Source organism: Quercus suber, unplaced genomic scaffold, assembly GCF_002906115.3.
Source record: "Quercus suber isolate HL8 unplaced genomic scaffold, Cork oak 2.0 scaffold_1257, whole genome shotgun sequence".
In the NCBI taxonomy this organism is placed as follows: Eukaryota; Viridiplantae; Streptophyta; class Magnoliopsida; order Fagales; family Fagaceae; genus Quercus; species Quercus suber.
Genome location: NW_027070649.1, coordinates 8,693 through 27,822, shown reverse-complemented (window position 1 = coordinate 27,822; position 19,130 = coordinate 8,693). Strand labels below are relative to the sequence as shown.

At 34.6% G+C, this 19,130-nt stretch overlaps 1 protein-coding gene and 1 non-coding gene across 2 annotated transcripts; one reads left to right on the top strand and one right to left on the bottom strand.

Annotated features, from left to right (window-relative positions):
• Positions 1-2,037: 2,037 nt before the first annotated feature.
• LOC112030373 (ADP-ribosylation factor 2) lies at positions 2,038-5,103 on the top strand. Its single transcript, XM_065769661.1, has 7 exons — positions 2,038-2,141; positions 2,964-3,124; positions 3,268-3,338; positions 4,202-4,321; positions 4,662-4,780; positions 4,897-4,978; positions 5,069-5,103. Exons 2-7 carry the CDS (start codon positions 2,977-2,979, stop codon positions 5,072-5,074), a joined length of 546 nt encoding a protein of 181 aa, XP_065625733.1. The 5' UTR covers positions 2,038-2,141; positions 2,964-2,976; the 3' UTR covers positions 5,075-5,103.
• A 6,717-nt stretch (positions 5,104-11,820) lies between these two features.
• LOC112030370 (uncharacterized) lies at positions 11,821-13,722 on the bottom strand. The gene is made up of 3 exons (XR_010627484.1): positions 13,364-13,722; positions 13,088-13,275; positions 11,821-12,144 (listed from the first exon to the last, which is right to left on the bottom strand). It is a non-coding gene; the product is annotated as an uncharacterized LOC112030370 (transcript).
• Between the last annotated feature and the right edge of the window lie 5,408 nt (positions 13,723-19,130).

Here is a 19,130-nt window from a genome sequence, read left to right as displayed (position 1 = left end):
AAAAATTGCTACTAATATGGCAAGATCAGACTACAGGTAGACATGAGACCCACAATTTCAATAAGTAAGTGATCACCCAATGGGAAGGAAGTCTTTCCCAAATTTCTCATGGAAAATTATTAAGTGTTTTCGGAGCATGGTGAAATGGGGCTCCCTCCTCTCACACATGTGGATCTCACCATGAAGTTAATTAGTAAGATTTATCATGAATGTAAGAGGAGAGAATACTACGTCACAAAACACCTATTAATTACTCTTAATTTATTTTACATTTAAGAGTTTATTTGTGGGATTTAACAATGTACAAATTATCACATCATTTAAAATTTGAAATAAAAAACTATTTACACTTTCAAATTTTGTAAATTTTGATTTAAATTATAAAATACTAGCCTCATCTCATGCACTTCAAGTGTGCAATGAGACTTTTTTGGAGGGGGGAAGGGGGTTTAGTGTTATAATTTATTTATCCTAATTCAAAATTTACACATTTGCTCACTCAAGAGTGGCATGAGACTAGCTTAAAAAAATGAACAAAATTAAAATGAAAGAGATTTGTAATATGAGAGATTTAAAGATGTAGTGCCTACTTTTACAAAGGTGGTAGAATAATTAGAGAAAAAGAGACAAAGTGAAAATCAAAGGAAAAGAGAAAACAATATAATGAAATTTTATTTTAAAAAAGTATATGTTCATACATTTTTAGTGATTATCTTCTTTTGAAATTAGTGGAAATGTCACGGTTTTAAAAATTGGACTGAATTGGAAATTAGTCTGGTAAAAATGAAAAAATCAATAGTTCAACAGGTAAAAATAAAAAACCGGACTTATTTTTAGTTTTTTTTACAATTTCGATTTTTAAAACTATGGGGAACATAGGAATAGATATGCAGGATTGGATTTATTTTTTTAGAATTTGAAAAAGAAAGAGAAAATATGATACATATGGAGAAATATGAAGAATAAAGCAACTTCTTGTTATTATGGGTATAAAGTTGGTGGGAACGTGAAAGTAGATATGTTGAAGAGAAAAAAAAAAGTATGTAACTCTTTTTTAAAAGATAGACTGTTTGTTGGTAAATTGTTTTTTTAAAAAACTTATCTAAAATTTAGGAGTTTTAAAATTAGTAATTTTATATGTCTAATCCTATTATTTAAACTTTCTAAACATGTAAATCTGATTGTATTTTGGGCATAAAGAGGTAGGAATCCAAATCCGGAAAAACACTTAAATAGTAGTATAGATATTCATTTCAAATGGTGACAATCCTCTTTTTCATCACAAAAGAACATTTATATACACAAAATTTCATAACAAATTTCACACGTGTTGAAGTGACAAATAATTAGTCGTAAGTAAAAAAATGATTTCACTTTTAGATCTAGATAAGAATGAGTGAGAGCTTACTAACTTAACTATTGTTAAAAGAATTCGAATTTGGTAAAGAGGTGTAAAACCTATATTTTACACTACCCAATAAGAGATTACTACATCAACTTTTTACTTAAAACTCAATACATTATATCACACATAATAACATTTTAATAAAACTCACAGTTAAGTTGAATTTTCAAATATATATTAAAATTAATAAAGTGTAATTGGAGAGATAAACTCGTGTTTTAACTTTTAATAACCACATCTTTCTAAAATTTTATCTTTTGTTAAAAGAGAAATAATATGTCTACAACAATTTTACAATATTTTAACAATAAATTCGAAGTGGCAGGTTGTTACTGGTTATTATTGTTAGGGCTAAAAAGTAATCTTAGTATTAGTTTCAAATTTGAACCAATAACAACTAACCACCTGTGATTTATTGTAAAATTATTGTAGACGTAGCATCTTTCTTTGTTAAAAATATTGTAAAGTTTGTTGCTAATAGTTTTGGTCCAAATTCACGTCACTTTTCCTGATCTGGCAATATTCCACTCCAAAACCTAACAGACGTCACGCAAACGTTTGGCCCCCACCAAAACAAGAGACGCCGTTAAAAGAGCCGTTATCTCAACCCCCTTATATTAAACCATTCTCAGCCTTCCCCCATTATTTTCGTTACAATTTCTCTCTCTCTCTCTCTCTCTCTCTCTCAGGGCAGCTTCTCTCAGATCTGCCCAAACCCACCTCACATATTCACCATGTACTCTCTCTCTCTCTCTCTCTCTATATATATATATATATATATATATATATATATATATGTGGATGAATCTGGATCTGAGTTTGGTTTAGATCTGAAACTGTTTATGAAGCTTTGGTTAAAGTTATGGTCTTTTTGCATTTTACATTGCAGATTTGATGTTTTTGATAGAAACCCATATGGGTGTTTGCTTTGTACAACGTTTATCCCTTTTTGCTTTTGAGGTTTCTCATAGATCTGTTACATCTAGGACCTTTTTAGATGTAATTTGTCGGAACCCATTTGGATTTTTGTTCCATAGCATGTTTTGTGTTCTTAGAAAATGTTGATAAAACATGAATCAGTGGCTGTCTTCCATAAAAATGTCATCTTTATCGTTTATAAATAATGGGTCTTTTTAAAAATGTCATCTTTTCTTTTCATAGATCTGATTCATGGTGTAAGATGCATATGGTTATTGATGGATGCAAATATTTGTGTTTTAGATGGGTCTTGTCAATGAGAATTGTATATGATCTCATTTGTGAGATAAAGTTGTTTCTTTTAGATCTTTGGAAATTTATTTCTGGGATATATGTAGACTGTTGGGCTAATTTGATGTAGGTTTCTTAGGTCAATGCTTGAAAAACCAATCATATCATAACTATGAGTTGATAAACAAGACATTTTAAACCATATAGGTTGATGTAGAAGTCATTATAATCATGGATTTGAATATTGTGTGTATGATACAATCAGGAGTTATGTGATGTGTATGTAGGTAGGTATGAGTGTATCTATGTTAGATTAATTTGATATCTGACTTAGAATTTTGGGATTCAGCTTGAGATAAAAGATGGGGCTGTCTTTCACCAAGCTTTTCAGTCGGCTCTTTGCCAAGAAGGAGATGCGAATTCTAATGGTGGGTCTCGATGCGGCTGGTAAGACCACCATTTTGTACAAGCTCAAGCTTGGAGAGATTGTGACCACCATTCCTACAATTGGTATGCTTTTTCTATTTTTTTCAAAATTGTTTGGTTGTATAGATGTGCTGCTAGTTTGTAGTTGGAGGTAGTTGGATTTTACCAAATTTTTTTGTTACTTGGCATTAGATTTTTGCAATTGATACAATTTGCATTTTACTCAGGTTTCAATGTGGAGACTGTGGAATACAAGAACATCAGCTTCACTGTCTGGGATGTCGGGGGCCAGGACAAGGTATGTGGTCTTAGTATTTTAACAACTGAAACTTTAAGCATAAATGTGAAATCAGGAAAATATGGTTAATTATATCATATTTCTGCAACTGTTATGTGCACCTAGTTCCTTTAGTGCTTGTGGACGGTCTTGTGCTAACTAGATATTGAACCATTAGCACACAACAAATTCATAAGCTACATCTACTAGCGACTTTCTGATTTAGTTTTTCCTTGTCTATTTAAGGAGAAGCTATTAAGCTTGTGGCAGACATTTCAGACAAGTATCTGATAACTTGTGTTTAGTTGCTGTTTGTTATTATGTGCATATGTCTGGCCTTGTGCTAATTAGATGCTTGTCCATTAGCACGCAACATAAAAATAATGTATGTACATTATTTTGAGCCACCTGGTCTTTCAGTTTCTTCCTTAGTTTTAAGAGGAAGTATGTTTTTGTGTTAGGTGTGTGTAGTCATTTGTGATTTATGTGCTTATTGACGGTCTTGTGCTGATTAGTTATTCCATCAGCACATAACATATTCATAAGCTACATTGAATGCCACATTGTATTTTCAGTTTTTCCTTATTCCATGTGAGGACAGCTATTCATGTTGTGGTGGACATAATCTATACACACAATTATATATATGTATACGTGCATGCATATGCAATTAGGCATGTGTATACTTGAATGTTTGTATGTTTGTATTATGCATTAGTTGGTTAACATAGGTACTTAACACTTTGAAAATGGCATGCTTATGGTTGATCCATTGTTATTTATGTGTTGTTGGTGATACACCAAGTTAAATTTATTGAGAGCTATACTTTCCCTTAGACACTATTGTCTGTCCATTTTCTTAGTCTTGTATGGTGCATGTACAGATTCGACCTTTGTGGAGACATTACTTCCAAAACACTCAAGGGCTTATCTTTGTGGTTGATAGCAATGATCGTGACCGTGTGGTTGAGGCTAGGGATGAGCTGCATCGGATGTTGAATGAGGTAACTAAAGGCTCCATCTTGTTATAAACTGAGTGGAACCTGTAATGTTTTAGCTTAGTTAGATCTTGGAAAAGGGTATTGATTTTTTTGTGTTACTAGCCTATTAGAAACTAACACAATTAAACATAATTAACAGTTCACATAATTAGTTGGATCATTTTATTGCTGACATTGCTTTGTAATACTGATAGTCTCTGCAGTATTCTAATTCAACTGTTTTGGTATTAATAACATATATACCCCTTGTACATCTTACTGCCAATAGCTCATTTTACTTACCATCGCTGAGTTTTGTCTAAAATTTTCTCTTGCATAATAATATTGCTGGTTGAATGCCTAGGATGAATTGAGGGAGGCTGTGCTGCTTGTATTTGCAAACAAGCAGGATCTTCCAAATGCCATGAATGCTGCTGAAATAACTGATAAGCTTGGTCTTCATTCCCTCCGTCAACGCCACTGGTATATTAACACACACCACACACACACTCCCTCTCTCTCTCTCTCACATGTTTTACCCAATGCATAGGAAATTTGGTATCCACTGATTGGGGCCATTACTTTGGGTTCTATTTCAGGTATATACAGAGCACATGTGCCACTTCAGGGGAAGGGCTGTACGAGGGACTAGACTGGCTTTCCAACAATATTGCTAACAAGGTTAGGCTCTAGTGCTGCATGCAACATAAGTGATAATCTTTGATATGGTTATGGGCTGGTTTATTAATATTTTCTATTTGGTTCTTGCAGGCTTAGGAGATCCATAAATCTTCATTTACTTTTNAATATATATATATATATATATATAGCGATGGAAATAGAACATGCCATTAAAGAGACATCCAATTACAATAGTGTTGGAGGCAAAGTAAAAGATTAATAAATAAATAAAGAAGCAAGCGGTTTGGCTAGCATAGCAGCTTGTTAATTTATATCAAAAGACATAAAAATCTTACAATCAAATAGAATAAATCCATAAATAAATAAATACATGTGGTACAATCAGATAAATAAAAGGTTTGTCAAGATGATCAAGTTTGGCAATGAAGAAGATGCAACAGCTATATTGATGAGGGTAATCTCTATCTTAAACTTGTGATAATGATGAGAATGCAACAACTACTAATTATGCAAATCTAGCATAATCTTATTTTGATTTAAATACAACAAAAATAACGATAATTACCATAAAAAGATTATATAAAAAAACAGTCTTTTATGATATAGCCAAGAGTACAATCAAAGCTAATAGAAGGAATTTTAAATCAATTTCAATGATGAAGGAGGGATTCACTTAAATGAGGAGAACAAGAAAAAAGGAGAAGTGTCATGTTTTGAGTATGGTATTGAATTTTAAACTCTATAATTCAATTTGCTAATTACTAAAATACCTTAGCAAATTGAATTTTTACAAGCACAGATTACATCATTCAATTGAATTTTTGCAGGCACGGATACTACTAAAATTCTATCATTCAATTTTCTAACTACTAAAACTCTATCACACGGATACTACTAAAACTCTATCACACAAATTACACAATATAAACCAATAATGTTTCCGTCTCAAACATTTTAAAAAAAAAAAACCACCAAATCAATTTTAAACATAGAAACAAACAATCATATATCAGTACAAATACTCAACCTAAATACATAAAAAATCATATATGACCCACAACACAAAAGAGGTAGTAACAAAATTAAAAAAGAAAAAAGAAAAAACAGCAATAAAAAAGAACAATAATATTAATCTAATCCTTCCATTGAACTATTATGCAGACAACCATAATCTAGCACAATCTTATTTTGATTCAACTACAACAAAAATAACGATAATTACCATAAAAAGATTATATAAAAAAACAGTCTTTTATGATATAGCCAAGAGTACAATCAAAGCTAACAGAAGGAATTTTAAATCAATTTCAATGATGAAGGAGGGATTCACTTAAATGAGGAGACCAAGAAAAAGGAGAAGTATCATGTTTTGAGTATGGTATTGAATTTTAAACTCTATAATTCAATTTGCTAATTACTAAAATACCTTAGCAAATTGAATTTTTGAAGGCACAGATTTCATCATTCAATTGAATTTTTGCAGGCATGGATACTACTAAAACTCTATCATTCAATTTTCTAACTACTAAAACTCTATCACACGAATACTACTAAAACTCTATCACACGGATTACACAATATAAACCAATAATGTTATTGTCTCAAACATTTAAAAATTAAAAAATAAAAATAAAAACCACAAAATCAATTTTAAACATAGAAACAAACAATCATATATCAGTACAAATACCCAACCTAAATACATAAAAACTCATATATGACCCACAACACAAAAGAGGTAGTTACAAAATTAAAAAAGAAAAAAGAAAAAAAACAATAACAAAAAAGAACAATAATATTAATCTAATCCTTACATTGAACTATTATGCAGACAGCCATAAGAATAGAGATCAAAAGCAACTGGGATTTAGAGATACCTAAATTGAATCATCCAGCTTTTTAGTATTAATATAATTTGAGGAGAGGAAGAGATGAATGAGTTAGAAAGCCAAAGTCTAGCATTAAGAAGCTAAAAGGTTGCCGTTTGAGATTGTATCTGTAGAACACAAAGGATTGTTTAAAATTGTAACCGTGGAACACAAAATGTTGCCATCTAAAATTGTAACCATGGAACACAAAGGGTTGGAAATTATTTTCTTTTTATTAGTATTTTTAAATTTAAGAAAACTAATTTTAAATTGTAGGACAAATTCAGGAAAAAGAATGATAATGACATGGCAGCTGATGTGGCTCAACTTAAGTGTAGCGACATTAAATGTTATGCTTTCGTTTTTAGTAATATATAGATATAGATAAAGGCATGTAAAACAAATAAAAAAAAATTAGTAATGTTTGAAATTGAATAATAAAATTATCTTAAAATTTATCATTGAAACCATCAAGTTTTTATTTAAATTAAATTTTATGTTAAATATATAAAATAACTTTAAATAAATAAATAATAGAACCCTGAAGACAATGGAATGAAAGCATTTTAAATCAAACTTAAGATATATTTTAAGAAATATCTTACTCTTATAATTATTGTAGGGTCAGTTTTTGCTGCCTAAGCCCAAAAGAGATTGGTTATAGGCCCAACGAACCCAGAACAATGAATTTGTAGAGAGTGGGTTGAAGGTTTAGGCGCTGACCGGCGTTTACGAAGCATGAACGCCTTTCTCTTTTATTGAAGAAATACTTAGAACAATTTACAATAGGAGAATACTCCTCGGCCCGTGGCCGAGGAGGCTTTCTTCCCCCCCTTTCTCCTTTACTACATTTTGCTTGTCTCCCTTATATATTACTATCTTCCTCCTTCTGTTGATCGTTCATTGGCCTCTCCTCTGGCTGCCTGTCCCATCAGAGGTCATATCCGTGCTCAAGTGGTTCACCCTTGCATCCCCATTAATGCGGCCAGAAGAGTTAGGTGAACGTATTAAGTGCCGATGTGACAACTTGCTCTGGGTCTGTCCCCCCTCCCCTACAGTTATCTTTAGTACGCCGAGGACGAGGGGATCCTCGGCGTGGATCCAAAGAAGAGTTTGCTCCCCAAATTGGCCTTGGGTAGTCATCCTTCCTCGGATTGGGCCATTTGGGCCTGGCTTGGGGTGGGCCATGGCTGTACGATTTCCTGGCCCCACAATTATATTTCCTAAAAAATAATATTTATTAAATTTGAAAGAGAGATTAGTTATTTTTTATGATTTTTTATTTTCATAATTGTTAAGTGCATAAGAAAAGTTTGTTTATTTAGAAATATATTAATTGTAGAAATTAATACACCTATTAAGGAATAGCAATTACATCCCTTTTAGAGATGAATAGTTATTCATCATTTTAAAAAATAGATATTCATAAGGAATGATTATTCCTTATAATAAAAACATAACCAAACTACTGAATAATTAAATTATAGGAATAACTATTACATTACAGTGTCTATTACAGTCTACCAAACATACATTTAATTTGTTGTAATCGTCGGTATAATTGCAACAATTGCATATGCGCTGGACATTGTTTGTGCATTGTAATTATAAAGTTGGCAATATATTTTATTTAGGGTGCATTTGGTTCACTAAGATGTGTCCTTAGGGGGCATTTAGTTTACCGTGATGTTACATTACACCACAATATTACATTATTGTAATATTACACTAATGTAATATTAATACAAAAATATAATATTACATTGTTTAGGAATGTGATAAGATTAAAGTGATGTGATATATTTTGTAATTTTAGATTATGGTAATGTTTAGAAAAAATAAAAATAAACCAAAAATCATGATGTCACATCTTTATAATATGCATCATATCAAGAGTACATTACAGCGAATCAAACGCCCCTAATGTGATGCACATTACGGTGATGTGACATTAAGGTGTTTGGTTCGTTTTATTTTTTCTAACATTATTATAATCTAAGATTAAAAAATCTATCACGTTACTTTAATTTCATCACTTTCTTAAATAATGTAATATTATATTCTTGTATTGAGATTACATTAATGTAAATTACAATAATATAAAATTACAGTGTAATGCAATATTAAGCGAACCAAATGCCCCCTAAGACACATTTTGGTCTCCCAAAATCAGGATTTAGGGACCATGAATATGTTCTATTTTTTAAATATTAAATCAATGTATCTCTACAAATCCTAATTTTATGAAACAAGTGCTTAAGTGGCGTATCATGTAAGTGTACGTGTTCCTAAAACGTGTTCTTACGTATTTTTAAAATTTCAAGAATTGAATAGAAACTTCAAACAGTTTCTATTTAGTTCTTGTCACACCTGATATCAAAATTCTATACATTTAACATATTTATGTTTGATATAACTGGCTAAATAAAAATTATGGTTAAAATTTACTTTTCAACTCTAAATAAATAAATAAATAAATAAATTCATCGGTTGGTCTAACTTTTTTATTTAAATTTTATAGATTTAATAGGATTTCAATCTATGGCTTCCACAATTCCACTCTATAATAATTGTTCTTATCATCCAATTAAAACATAAATTTTTTTTAACGTAGACAGGTTCATACTACAAATTTCTTATTCAATGATAAGAGATTTTACAAATTGAATAAACTGAAATCCACATCCGTTATTGCGGATAGAATACTGCCGCAACACATTAAAAATCTAAGGTAACCTATTCTAAATTCAATGATAAAAAGTCAAAAAGAATAAATTCGTAGCCTTAAAAAATTTCGGGGCCAAGTTAGACTTTTAAAAATTTAGGAGAGAAATTTAAGCTTAAACCAAATTTAGGAAGGGTTTGGTACTGCTGCCATTTTTCTTGAACTACAAAAAATCCAAACGAAAGGGGAAAGTGAGAAACGTGAAACCTCGAAAAATTGCCAACCTTGCTAGTGGTCCTAGCTAGTCTCTTATGGCTTGTTTGGAAGTTTAGAGAGGGAGGAGAGTAGAGGGGAGTAGAGGGGAAGGGAGTAGTGGGGAGGAGAGTAGAGGAAAATGATTCCCCTCCACCTTGTTTGGATGTTTTTAAAATTAGTAAGGGGGAAGGGAGTAATTAGCTCTTCCCCTTGTGTAATTTTGTTAATATAATAAGGGTAAATTAGGTAATTTACTTGGTTAATAGTTTATGTACTCTACTCTCCCTCCAAATCTCTCCAATTTTGGGGAATTAAAAATGGGGGGCTAAAGGGAGTTGAAACCTCTCCAAACCCCTCCCCCTCCTTCCTTAAAAAACTTCCAAATAAGGTAATTAGATTACTCTCCCTCCCTCTACTCTACTCCCCCTTTTTTTTTAAACATCCAAACAGGCCATTAGAGCTAGAGTTCTCCATGCTCAGTAGCACACTTTACTGTTGGAAAAATCCTCTCAAGTTTCAACCAAACTCTATTTAGTGGGTTTGAAATTGCAATTCACGATCTGGCCAATTCACTATCATATGACAATTATCCAAACTAATTTTATGACACTTTTAGCCTAGATGATGATTACATAACAAATATAGAACTCGACTAAATTGTAAACCAAGAATATAGTTTATTTATTTATTTAAGAAAAAATAAATTCTGTGACTAAGCATTACACAATTATTCCACAAGATGAGTTCATTAAATCACTAATCTTTCAATCTGAATATGTTCAACCAAAAAGAGAAGAGCATAGTAACCGTTGGCCTTTTGGCCTGTTAGAAACCCACTAGTCTATTTTTCTTTGGCTTATTTTTAACCATAGCAAACCTCTTATTTTTCTTGAGTTCTTTGGTCTGCTCTCTCCTTCTTTACTCTTTTTCTTCTTCTCTCACATAATTTTCAGCTCTTGCTTTTAGGTTTAAGGAAAGACAATATATGGTTGTTATTGACTCTTCATGATTGAAAGTGTGTTCATCTCAAAAATTGTTACTATAATCTAATCCTTAGGGGTTGTTCGGCCAAGAGAGTCATTTGCACTAAGTACTACTCCGGTGACACGAATCAACTTTTAAGGACAATACTTTGCATGATTCTATAGCTTTGTTAGATTTTATTTATTTATTTGTTTTAACTTTCTCTTTTAATTTATGTTCTTGCTAATTTTCTGGGGTTTATATTGTCTAATCAAAACTTGTTTTTCAACAATCTTCAAAATTGAGCTTTGTGTTTCAAAAATGAAGAGAAGAGAAGATTTATTATAGTATTAAAATTACTTCCATTTAGTAATTTATCATTATTATATTATTGGGGGAAAAGAGAGAGAAATTTTTTAGAATAATAGAAGAACTCACAAGTTCCTTCTTCTTTTTGTTTTTTCATCACAAGCCTATTAGATTTGAGGACTACACAGGTACTGTCTCATGTACATTAACATCGAATGGAAATAAAATCCTATATGAAAATAATTGTGTCTATATAAGCGTAATCGACCAAGCCTAAAAGAAAGCAAATCTACATTGTGGATTCAAATTTTGTTACACTAAAACAAACCCAAGAACAAATGAGTTCAGCCTATGCCACCAGTCACCAGATCAGGTGGGTTGGGGCAAAGGCCATGGCTCGCTTATAAAGGGCCTGGGGATCAGCATTTCTTTTTTTGCAAATCACATTAGGTCTCTCAATCTATTTGTAATTTAGCCCAAAAGACACATATTTTANACGCTCTTCCGCTAACAGTAAAACTCTAGCATTACTTTATATATATATATATATATATATATATATATATATATATATTAAAAGTTCTGCTTTTAAACATAATTGCCATTGAACTGTTCATGTTCTTTTCCCAGTTAATTGAAGTACTTTTATTAATTTATTGTTAATATTCCTTCCCAAATTCAGAGCCTAGATTCTATTTCCAGAATTCTCTTAAAATAGTAGTGTCTAAATACAATATAATTTTTCCTTTTAGGGTAAAAACAGATTCAGAAAAAATAGCAATATTCATAAATAACAACAAATCCAATTTGGGAAGTCAAAATAGCCATAATTCACCCAGATATATCACATGATTTTTATTCAATGATTGGTCCTGCATGATGGTCACACTTCACATGTCAATTGTCAAATAATTGTACATTATATGCATGACTATAGTTTGAGGAATACTATAATCTCAGCTACTTACAAATATGATATTTAAGATGTATATGTTGTAATACATTCCTCAACCTGTTTTATTGCCACGCTTACATCAGTGATACTTCAAATGAATGTAGCATCAACTTTTCAACTGAACAAGGTGGTGATTGTACTAAATTTCAAAAAGTTGATGTCCAAAGCAATGTGCAACTCACACCAACATCTGTACTCAAGGAAAACAAAAGAACATATTCAGGGACTACTACGAAGCAACAAAAGAAGAAGATACAAAAAACACTTTAAAGTTGTGTTTCAATTTATTTGAAATATTGATCAAGTAGTTCTTTAAAATTGTGTTGGTAAGTTGATGTTAAGTTTAGTAGTTAGATGGTTATACAGCTTGGTTTTAATTGATTTGTGATTTTGGTACTAAAGACATATTGGAACAAAGGAAAACTTTCTACTTTTATGCATAGTCTGGTTTTAAATTGAAACAGAGAGGAATGAAACTCTTATATTTAGTTATCAAAGGATATAACTTTACTTCAAAGTTTTTTTCTAAAGCAAAGCATATCACAAGTTGACAATTTGGAAGTTATATATTCTTGAAGGACAAAGGCCCAAGGAAATTAAGATGGTTATAAGCAGCTGAGGTAGTGCTTATTGGGTGCACAAGCCTTCTTATTCTGTGGACCATAACATGACAACCCCTTCTTATCTACATGCTTGTCTTCATGTGATGCACAATTTGTTTTTTTCCTTTTTTGTTTGTATTTAAATTTAATTTAACTTTCTGGGTTATCTCAAGCTTGGTTTTATATTTAGTTTAATTGTTTGAGTAAGTAGTTTTGCAGAAAAAAAAAAAAGTGATGGCTAAAATGAATAATACGAGTTAATGGTTCTATTATAGTTGATGCTCATCTTTTGGGATAGTAATGATATTTTATGTCCCTTTATTATGGATATAATATTTATTTTTAAAAATTGGTAGCGTTCCCGTGCATTGCACGGGTTAGCGACTAACTGAAATTGCAAAAACGGGGAATATTTATGCATTACTTTACTCATGGCTGTGCTAAATGCTAATGAAGCCAAGGTTCCCCATGTCAAACCAAACCTCAAGCCAGTAATAAAAGATCAACAACACTAAAAGCCAAGTGACTCACTACAAGGAATAACAGAACGCTCAGAAGAGAGAGACAGAAGGGCATGACTCAAGTGTCCAGCTTATTGTGCACAGGTCGCCTTCTGTGAGGTAGAGAATAGTCCTCAGACAACCACTGAGACACTGGCTCATGCACATTTACATGTTTCCTTTCCAATTCCTGATGCTGATCCCACAACCCCCTCGCACCTGCAAACTAATCAATTTAGTGCTCGGCTTAAATGCATATACAACCGAAAAAACCAATGCAAATGCAGTAAATGCAATCTATTTATACCTGAGACGTGTGGTCTAATAGCAATTGTGTGGTATCTACTGAGAAAGAAGAGAAAGATGATCATCTTAAGAAGAAATCCCACCTTCATATTAGACCTTCTCCATGCTCATCCCTCCCACCTCTATCTAAAATGCTATGCAAAACACTTCTAACTCTGCAACATGCATACTGGCTGCCCTTTATCAAGAGGATAAGAGTCGGAAAAGGACCCACTAATGAATAAAAATGAAGGAAAGAAGGAAAAAACCATTTAAATAATGATAACATGCATCATAAAAAATCTAGCTAACACGAAAATCTAAAAAGAAGAATGTGTATAGGCTAACATGTTCAGGTTCTTTTTGTTCTTTCTACAAGTATAATACTCAAAAAGAATAACTTTACAGTTTTTTTTTTTTTTTTATAAGAATAAACTTTACAAATTGATATGTCATTAATTATAAAATAATAACTTAGATCCGCTTGTGTCTATGCTTAGTGTCATCTATTTGTCACAACTAGTCCTAAGTTCGGGAAAAGGAGGAAGGTTGCGGTGGGTTAACGATCAGCGTAAAGTTTAGTCACTTTATTATGAATGATTCTAATACAGACACTTGTAAAGACATTCCCTAAATATATATATGATCAATCCTAACTAATTTGTTAAGGATCATAACTAACCCCAAAAATTTGTAATTATGATGATGATGTTGTTGTTGTTGTCATTGTTATATTTATGAGTAAAACTTAGGTACACTAGTTATTATTTAGGTGTAGCATATTAGGTTTTCTAATTAAATTCAAACTAATAATTGTTGAAGGACCTAGTAAATGCCATTGTCTGGACGAATAGTTACAAATCAGCAAGAAGACCATTGGGATACCCATCAAAGCCCACATTGAATGAGCCCAAAAGCGTTACAAAAGAGGCACTTATGCCACCATAAATAAGATACAATAGCTAGAAGAAAATATATATATATATATATATGCATTTCAAAACTAAACAAGGTACATACACATAAAATACTGATACTTTTACTACTCATTTTAGCTCTCACAACCAAGCCCTCTCTGCCAATTCCATTCATTGACTTTATCATCGGAGACTCTATGGCCGGCACCACACCAGTGTCCACTTAGAGAGGACTCTATTCTTATCCTTGCAGGTACGAAGACGAGCTAGTGCTCACCTATCTGGATGAACCTAATCAATTGAAGATCTTGGCATCATCAGTTTGGCGTTGTCTATGGGGATGACAATTTCGTACTTAGATTCGAAAGTGTAGTTCTATTCAACTTTAAAGTCCAAATGGAGTCCAGCACGCCCTAAGATTCTATAGCACTAGCCCTGCAAATCCAGACACTTATAGCCAGCATAGAGGAACTTACAAGACAAAACTAGGAGATGAGATTGCAACTTCAGCAGGAAGATAATCGCTACAGGACTTACTGGAATGATGATGAAGATAGCCATAGAAGGAATGACCACCAACGACCAAATACCCTTGAGGAAGCGAACTCAGACCTCCTTAGAAATGAGAAGAGAGATGGACGAGCTGAGAAGTATGATAAGGGAGAAAACATATCAAAACTTAGATGGAATGGTTAGGAGGACAGATTCGCCTTTCACAATGAGGGTCCTGGAATGCCCCATACCTTTAAAGTTTCGTCTCCCACAGCTCAAATCATTTGACGGTCTGAAAAATCCACTGCATCACATCATCACCTTCAAGACAACTCTGGGTCATTAATAGCTCCTTGACGAGATATTGTGCCATTCCTTCCCCACCACTCCAAAGGAGCAGCGCGAGTATGGTTCAGTAAGCTACCAACATCGTCCATTGACAACTTCGAGTAATTGGGAAATTCTTCTGTACGCCATTTTGTTGGTGGACAATACCCAAAAAGGCCTGCAGACCATCTGCTCACCATCAAGCAAGGGGAGAAGGAGACCCTGAGGTCATATGTGAAGTGTTTCACTAGAGAAATCCTAGAAATAGATGAAGCATGCGACAAAATACAGCTAATGACCTTCAAGGCTGGATTGAAATCCAGAGAGTTCGTGGTTGCACTTACAAGACGAAGAGAAGCCCAGAGAGAGAGAAGGAAAAGGCGAAGACCGAAGGGGACGTAAAAGAGAAAGGGGAGACCATCAGGGTACTAATGGAAATAAGTGAAGAGACGAAAAAACTCCTTAGACGATAAAATTTACCCCTTTGGTTATGCCCGTTGACAAAATTTTAATACAGATTAAGGACGAGCATTACCTTAAGTGGCCAAGGCTGCAACATTCATCACCCAATGTGTGTGGCAAGAAGAAATACTACCATTTCCATAAAGACCACGACCATTACACTGAAGATTGCAAAGACTTAAAGGAGTAGATAGAAGAACTCATTCAGAAGGGGAAGCTACAGAAGTTTGTGAAGAAGGGGGAATCTAGCAAATCTAAAAGTGATAACAAGGAGAAGCACAAAGTTGTTCCCAGGGATAAGGACAACACGATTAACTATCCATAAAGTGTGATAGGAGAAATAAAAATGATCATAGAAGGACCGTCCATAGGTGGATCTTTTAAATCCCTCAAGAAGTCATAATAGAGGCAAGTAAACAATGTCCAAAAGATACCACCCCTTAAGCAGAGAAGGACAGATAGGGACACCCTGCTTTCAGAAGAAGATGCCAGAGGTGTGAAGCAGCTGCATTATGACCCCTTGGTTATCATGTTCATGATATAAGGATTTAACACCAGAAGAGTCCTTATAGACAATGGCAGCTCTACAGATGTTATCTACCTCTTTGCCTTTCAGTAGCTGAAGGTAGACTCCGAAAGGTTACGACCTTTTGAGCCCCCTCATCAGCTTCAGTGGAGATCGGGTATACCCTAAAGGTATAGTGGCATTGAAGGTCACAGCAGAGTTTCACCCCCAATAGTTAACTCATCAACTCGACTTCCTGGTATTAGATTGCCCCTTCTTATATAACGTGATAATTGGAAGGCCCACACTCAACCGTTGGAAGGCAACAACGTTCACCTACTACCTAAAGGTAAAATTCCCAATGGAGAATGGCGTAGGCGAAGTAAAGGGAGATCAAGTGCTGGCTAGGGAATGCTACCAAGCGGTGTTAGCTACAAAGGAGAACCATACATAGATGATTGAAGAAAAGGAGGAAGAGAAAGTGGAAGCCTTGGAAACTGTGGAATTGGTAGATAAAGAACCAACGAAGACCACGAGGATAGGGACTACTTTGAGCGATCAAATGAAGAGAAGGCTAGTTCAATTCCTTAAAGGCAACTTGGATGTTTTTGCATGTAGTCATGAGGACATGTCAGGCATAGCAACTGAGGTCATCTAACACCACCCGAATGTAGATTTGGAGAGTAAACCCGTCCAGCAAAGGCGATGAGTTTTTGCCCCTGAACGAAATAAAGCAATCATGGACGAGGTAAACAAATTGCTAGTGGCAGATTTTATTCGTGAGGTCAAATATCCAGATTGGCTGGCCAATGTCATCCTAGTAAAGAAAGCAAATGGGAAATGGAGGATGTGCATAGACTTAGCAGACCTAAATAAAGCCTACCCAAAAGACAGCTTCCTCCTGCCAAGAATAGATCAACTTGTGGACTCCACAGTAGGACACAAGCTCCTTACATTCATGGACACATTCTCGGGATACAACCACACAGGGGCTCTAATGCTACAAGGTAATGCCCTTCGGACTGAAAAACGCAGCAGAGGTTAGTCAACAAAATGTTCAGTAAACAGATTGGGAGAAACATGGAGGTATACATGGATGATATGCTTGTGAAGAGCAAGGACGAAATTAATAGGAAGAATTGCAGCTTTCAATAGGTTTATCTCTAGAGTGACAGACAAGTGCCTACCCTTTTTCAAGACTCTGAAGCAAGCTTTCATCTAGACGGAGGAGTGCGGAAAGGCCTTTTAGGAGATAAAACAATACTTGAGCAACCCACCACTCCTGAACTTGTCAAAAGAAGGAGAAAACCTGTATTTGTATTTAGCGGTATCAGCCACAGCCATGACTGTGACCTTGATTTGAGAAGAGAATAGAACACAATTCCTTATCTACTATGTTAGTCAAGCCTTCCAAGAAGTTGAGGCAAGATACCCATGGATCGAAAAGATTACATTCGCTTTGATCGTAGCCTCATAAGCTGCGCCCCTACTTCTAGGCAAACCCTATCTTGGTAATGACGGACCAGCCTATACAAAAGTCAATGAACAAACTCGAAGCTGTAGGAAGAATGGTGCAATGGGAATCGAACTTAGCCAGTTCGATCACGAATACCAATCCAGAACAGTAATCAAGGCACAGGCATTGGCAAACTTCATTGCCGAGTTCACAATTCCTAATAAAGAAGAGGTCAAAGACGACTTAGAAAGATGGACGATAAAAACTGATGGTTCGTTAGCTTGAAAGAGAGGGGGAGTAGGGGTCATCATTATCACCCCAAAGTGAAATGTGCTCAAGTATAAGGTGTAACTTCAATTCCATGCCACCAACAATGAAGCAGAATATGAGGCCATACTGACGGGGCTGAGAATCGGGAAAGCAATGGGTGTCAAAAACCTACTCCTCCAAAGTGATTCCAACTTGGTGATCGGACAGATAAAGGGTGAATACGAAGCAACAGAGGATAGGATGCAAAGATACCTTAGGCTGACGAAGCACTTGGCTTAAGAATTTAATCAGGAAGACTTTATGCAGGTCCTTAGGAACCAGAACTCGAGAGCAGACTAGGTAGCAAGGCAAGCATTGTCGGAAGAAGGATTAATGCCCCCAAACCTAAAGGTAGAAGTCTAAAAGTATCCCGGCATTGAAGAATTCCTCACTCTCAGGGTTCAAAGTCAAAATGGCTGGATGGCTCCAATCCTATCTTTTCTTAGAGACAGACGACTCCTAAAGGATGTTGATGAGGCCAGGAAGATCAGAAAGAGAGCGGCAAGGTTCACGATCCTGAATGACACCTTGTATAAAAGAGGGTTCTTTATGCCCTACCTTAAATGCGTTGAAGAAGACGAAGCTAAATATATCCTCGAGGAAGTCCATGAAGGAATATACGGCAACCATATAGGCCTGAGATCCCTGGTAAGCAAGATCATTGGAACAGGTTACTTCTGGCCTACCATGCAGAAAGACGCAAGGGAGTTCTTTGAATGGTGCGACAAGTGCCAAAGATTCGGGAACATCCAGCGCATCACAGGAGAAAAGATGACAACCATAACATCCCTGTGGCCATTTGCTCAATAGGGATTAGACATCGTGGGTCCATTTCCTCAAGGTAAGAGACAAGTAAAGTTTTTGTTAGTTGCCATTGGCTACTTTACAAAATGGGTTGAAGCAAAAGCATTACCAAATATCACAGAGGCAAAGATATAGAACTTCATGTGGAGAAATATAGTTTGCAGGTTCAGGATACCATAGACAATAATATTGGAAACGGATTGCAGTTCGATAGCCAAGACTTCAGGAACTTTTGCTTGGGACTGAGAATCAAGAACCAGTTCTCATCTTCAGGACATCCGTAAGCCAATGGATAGATGGAAGTGACAAGCTGAACACTACTAAAGATCATCAAAGTTCAGCTGAAGGAGATGAAAGGTGCATGGCCGTAAGAATTGCCTAATGTCTTGTAGGCATACAGAACTACAACGAGGACTCGGACAAGAGAGATGCCCTTCTGGCTTACCTATGGCACCGAGGTAGTGATTCCATTCGAAGTAGGAGTCGCCAGCATGAGAAGAGAGGCTTTCAATGAAGA

Coding starts and splice junctions, on each gene's coding strand:
- LOC112030373 (XM_065769661.1), top strand. CDS start 2,977: ATGGGGCTGTCTTTCACCAAGCTTTTCAGTCGGCTCTTTGCCAAGAAG. Junction 3,125..3,267: donor GACCACCATTCCTACAATTG/GTATGCTTTTTC, acceptor CATTTTACTCAG/GTTTCAATGTGGAGACTGTG. Junction 4,322..4,661: donor TGCATCGGATGTTGAATGAG/GTAACTAAAGGC, acceptor TTGAATGCCTAG/GATGAATTGAGGGAGGCTGT.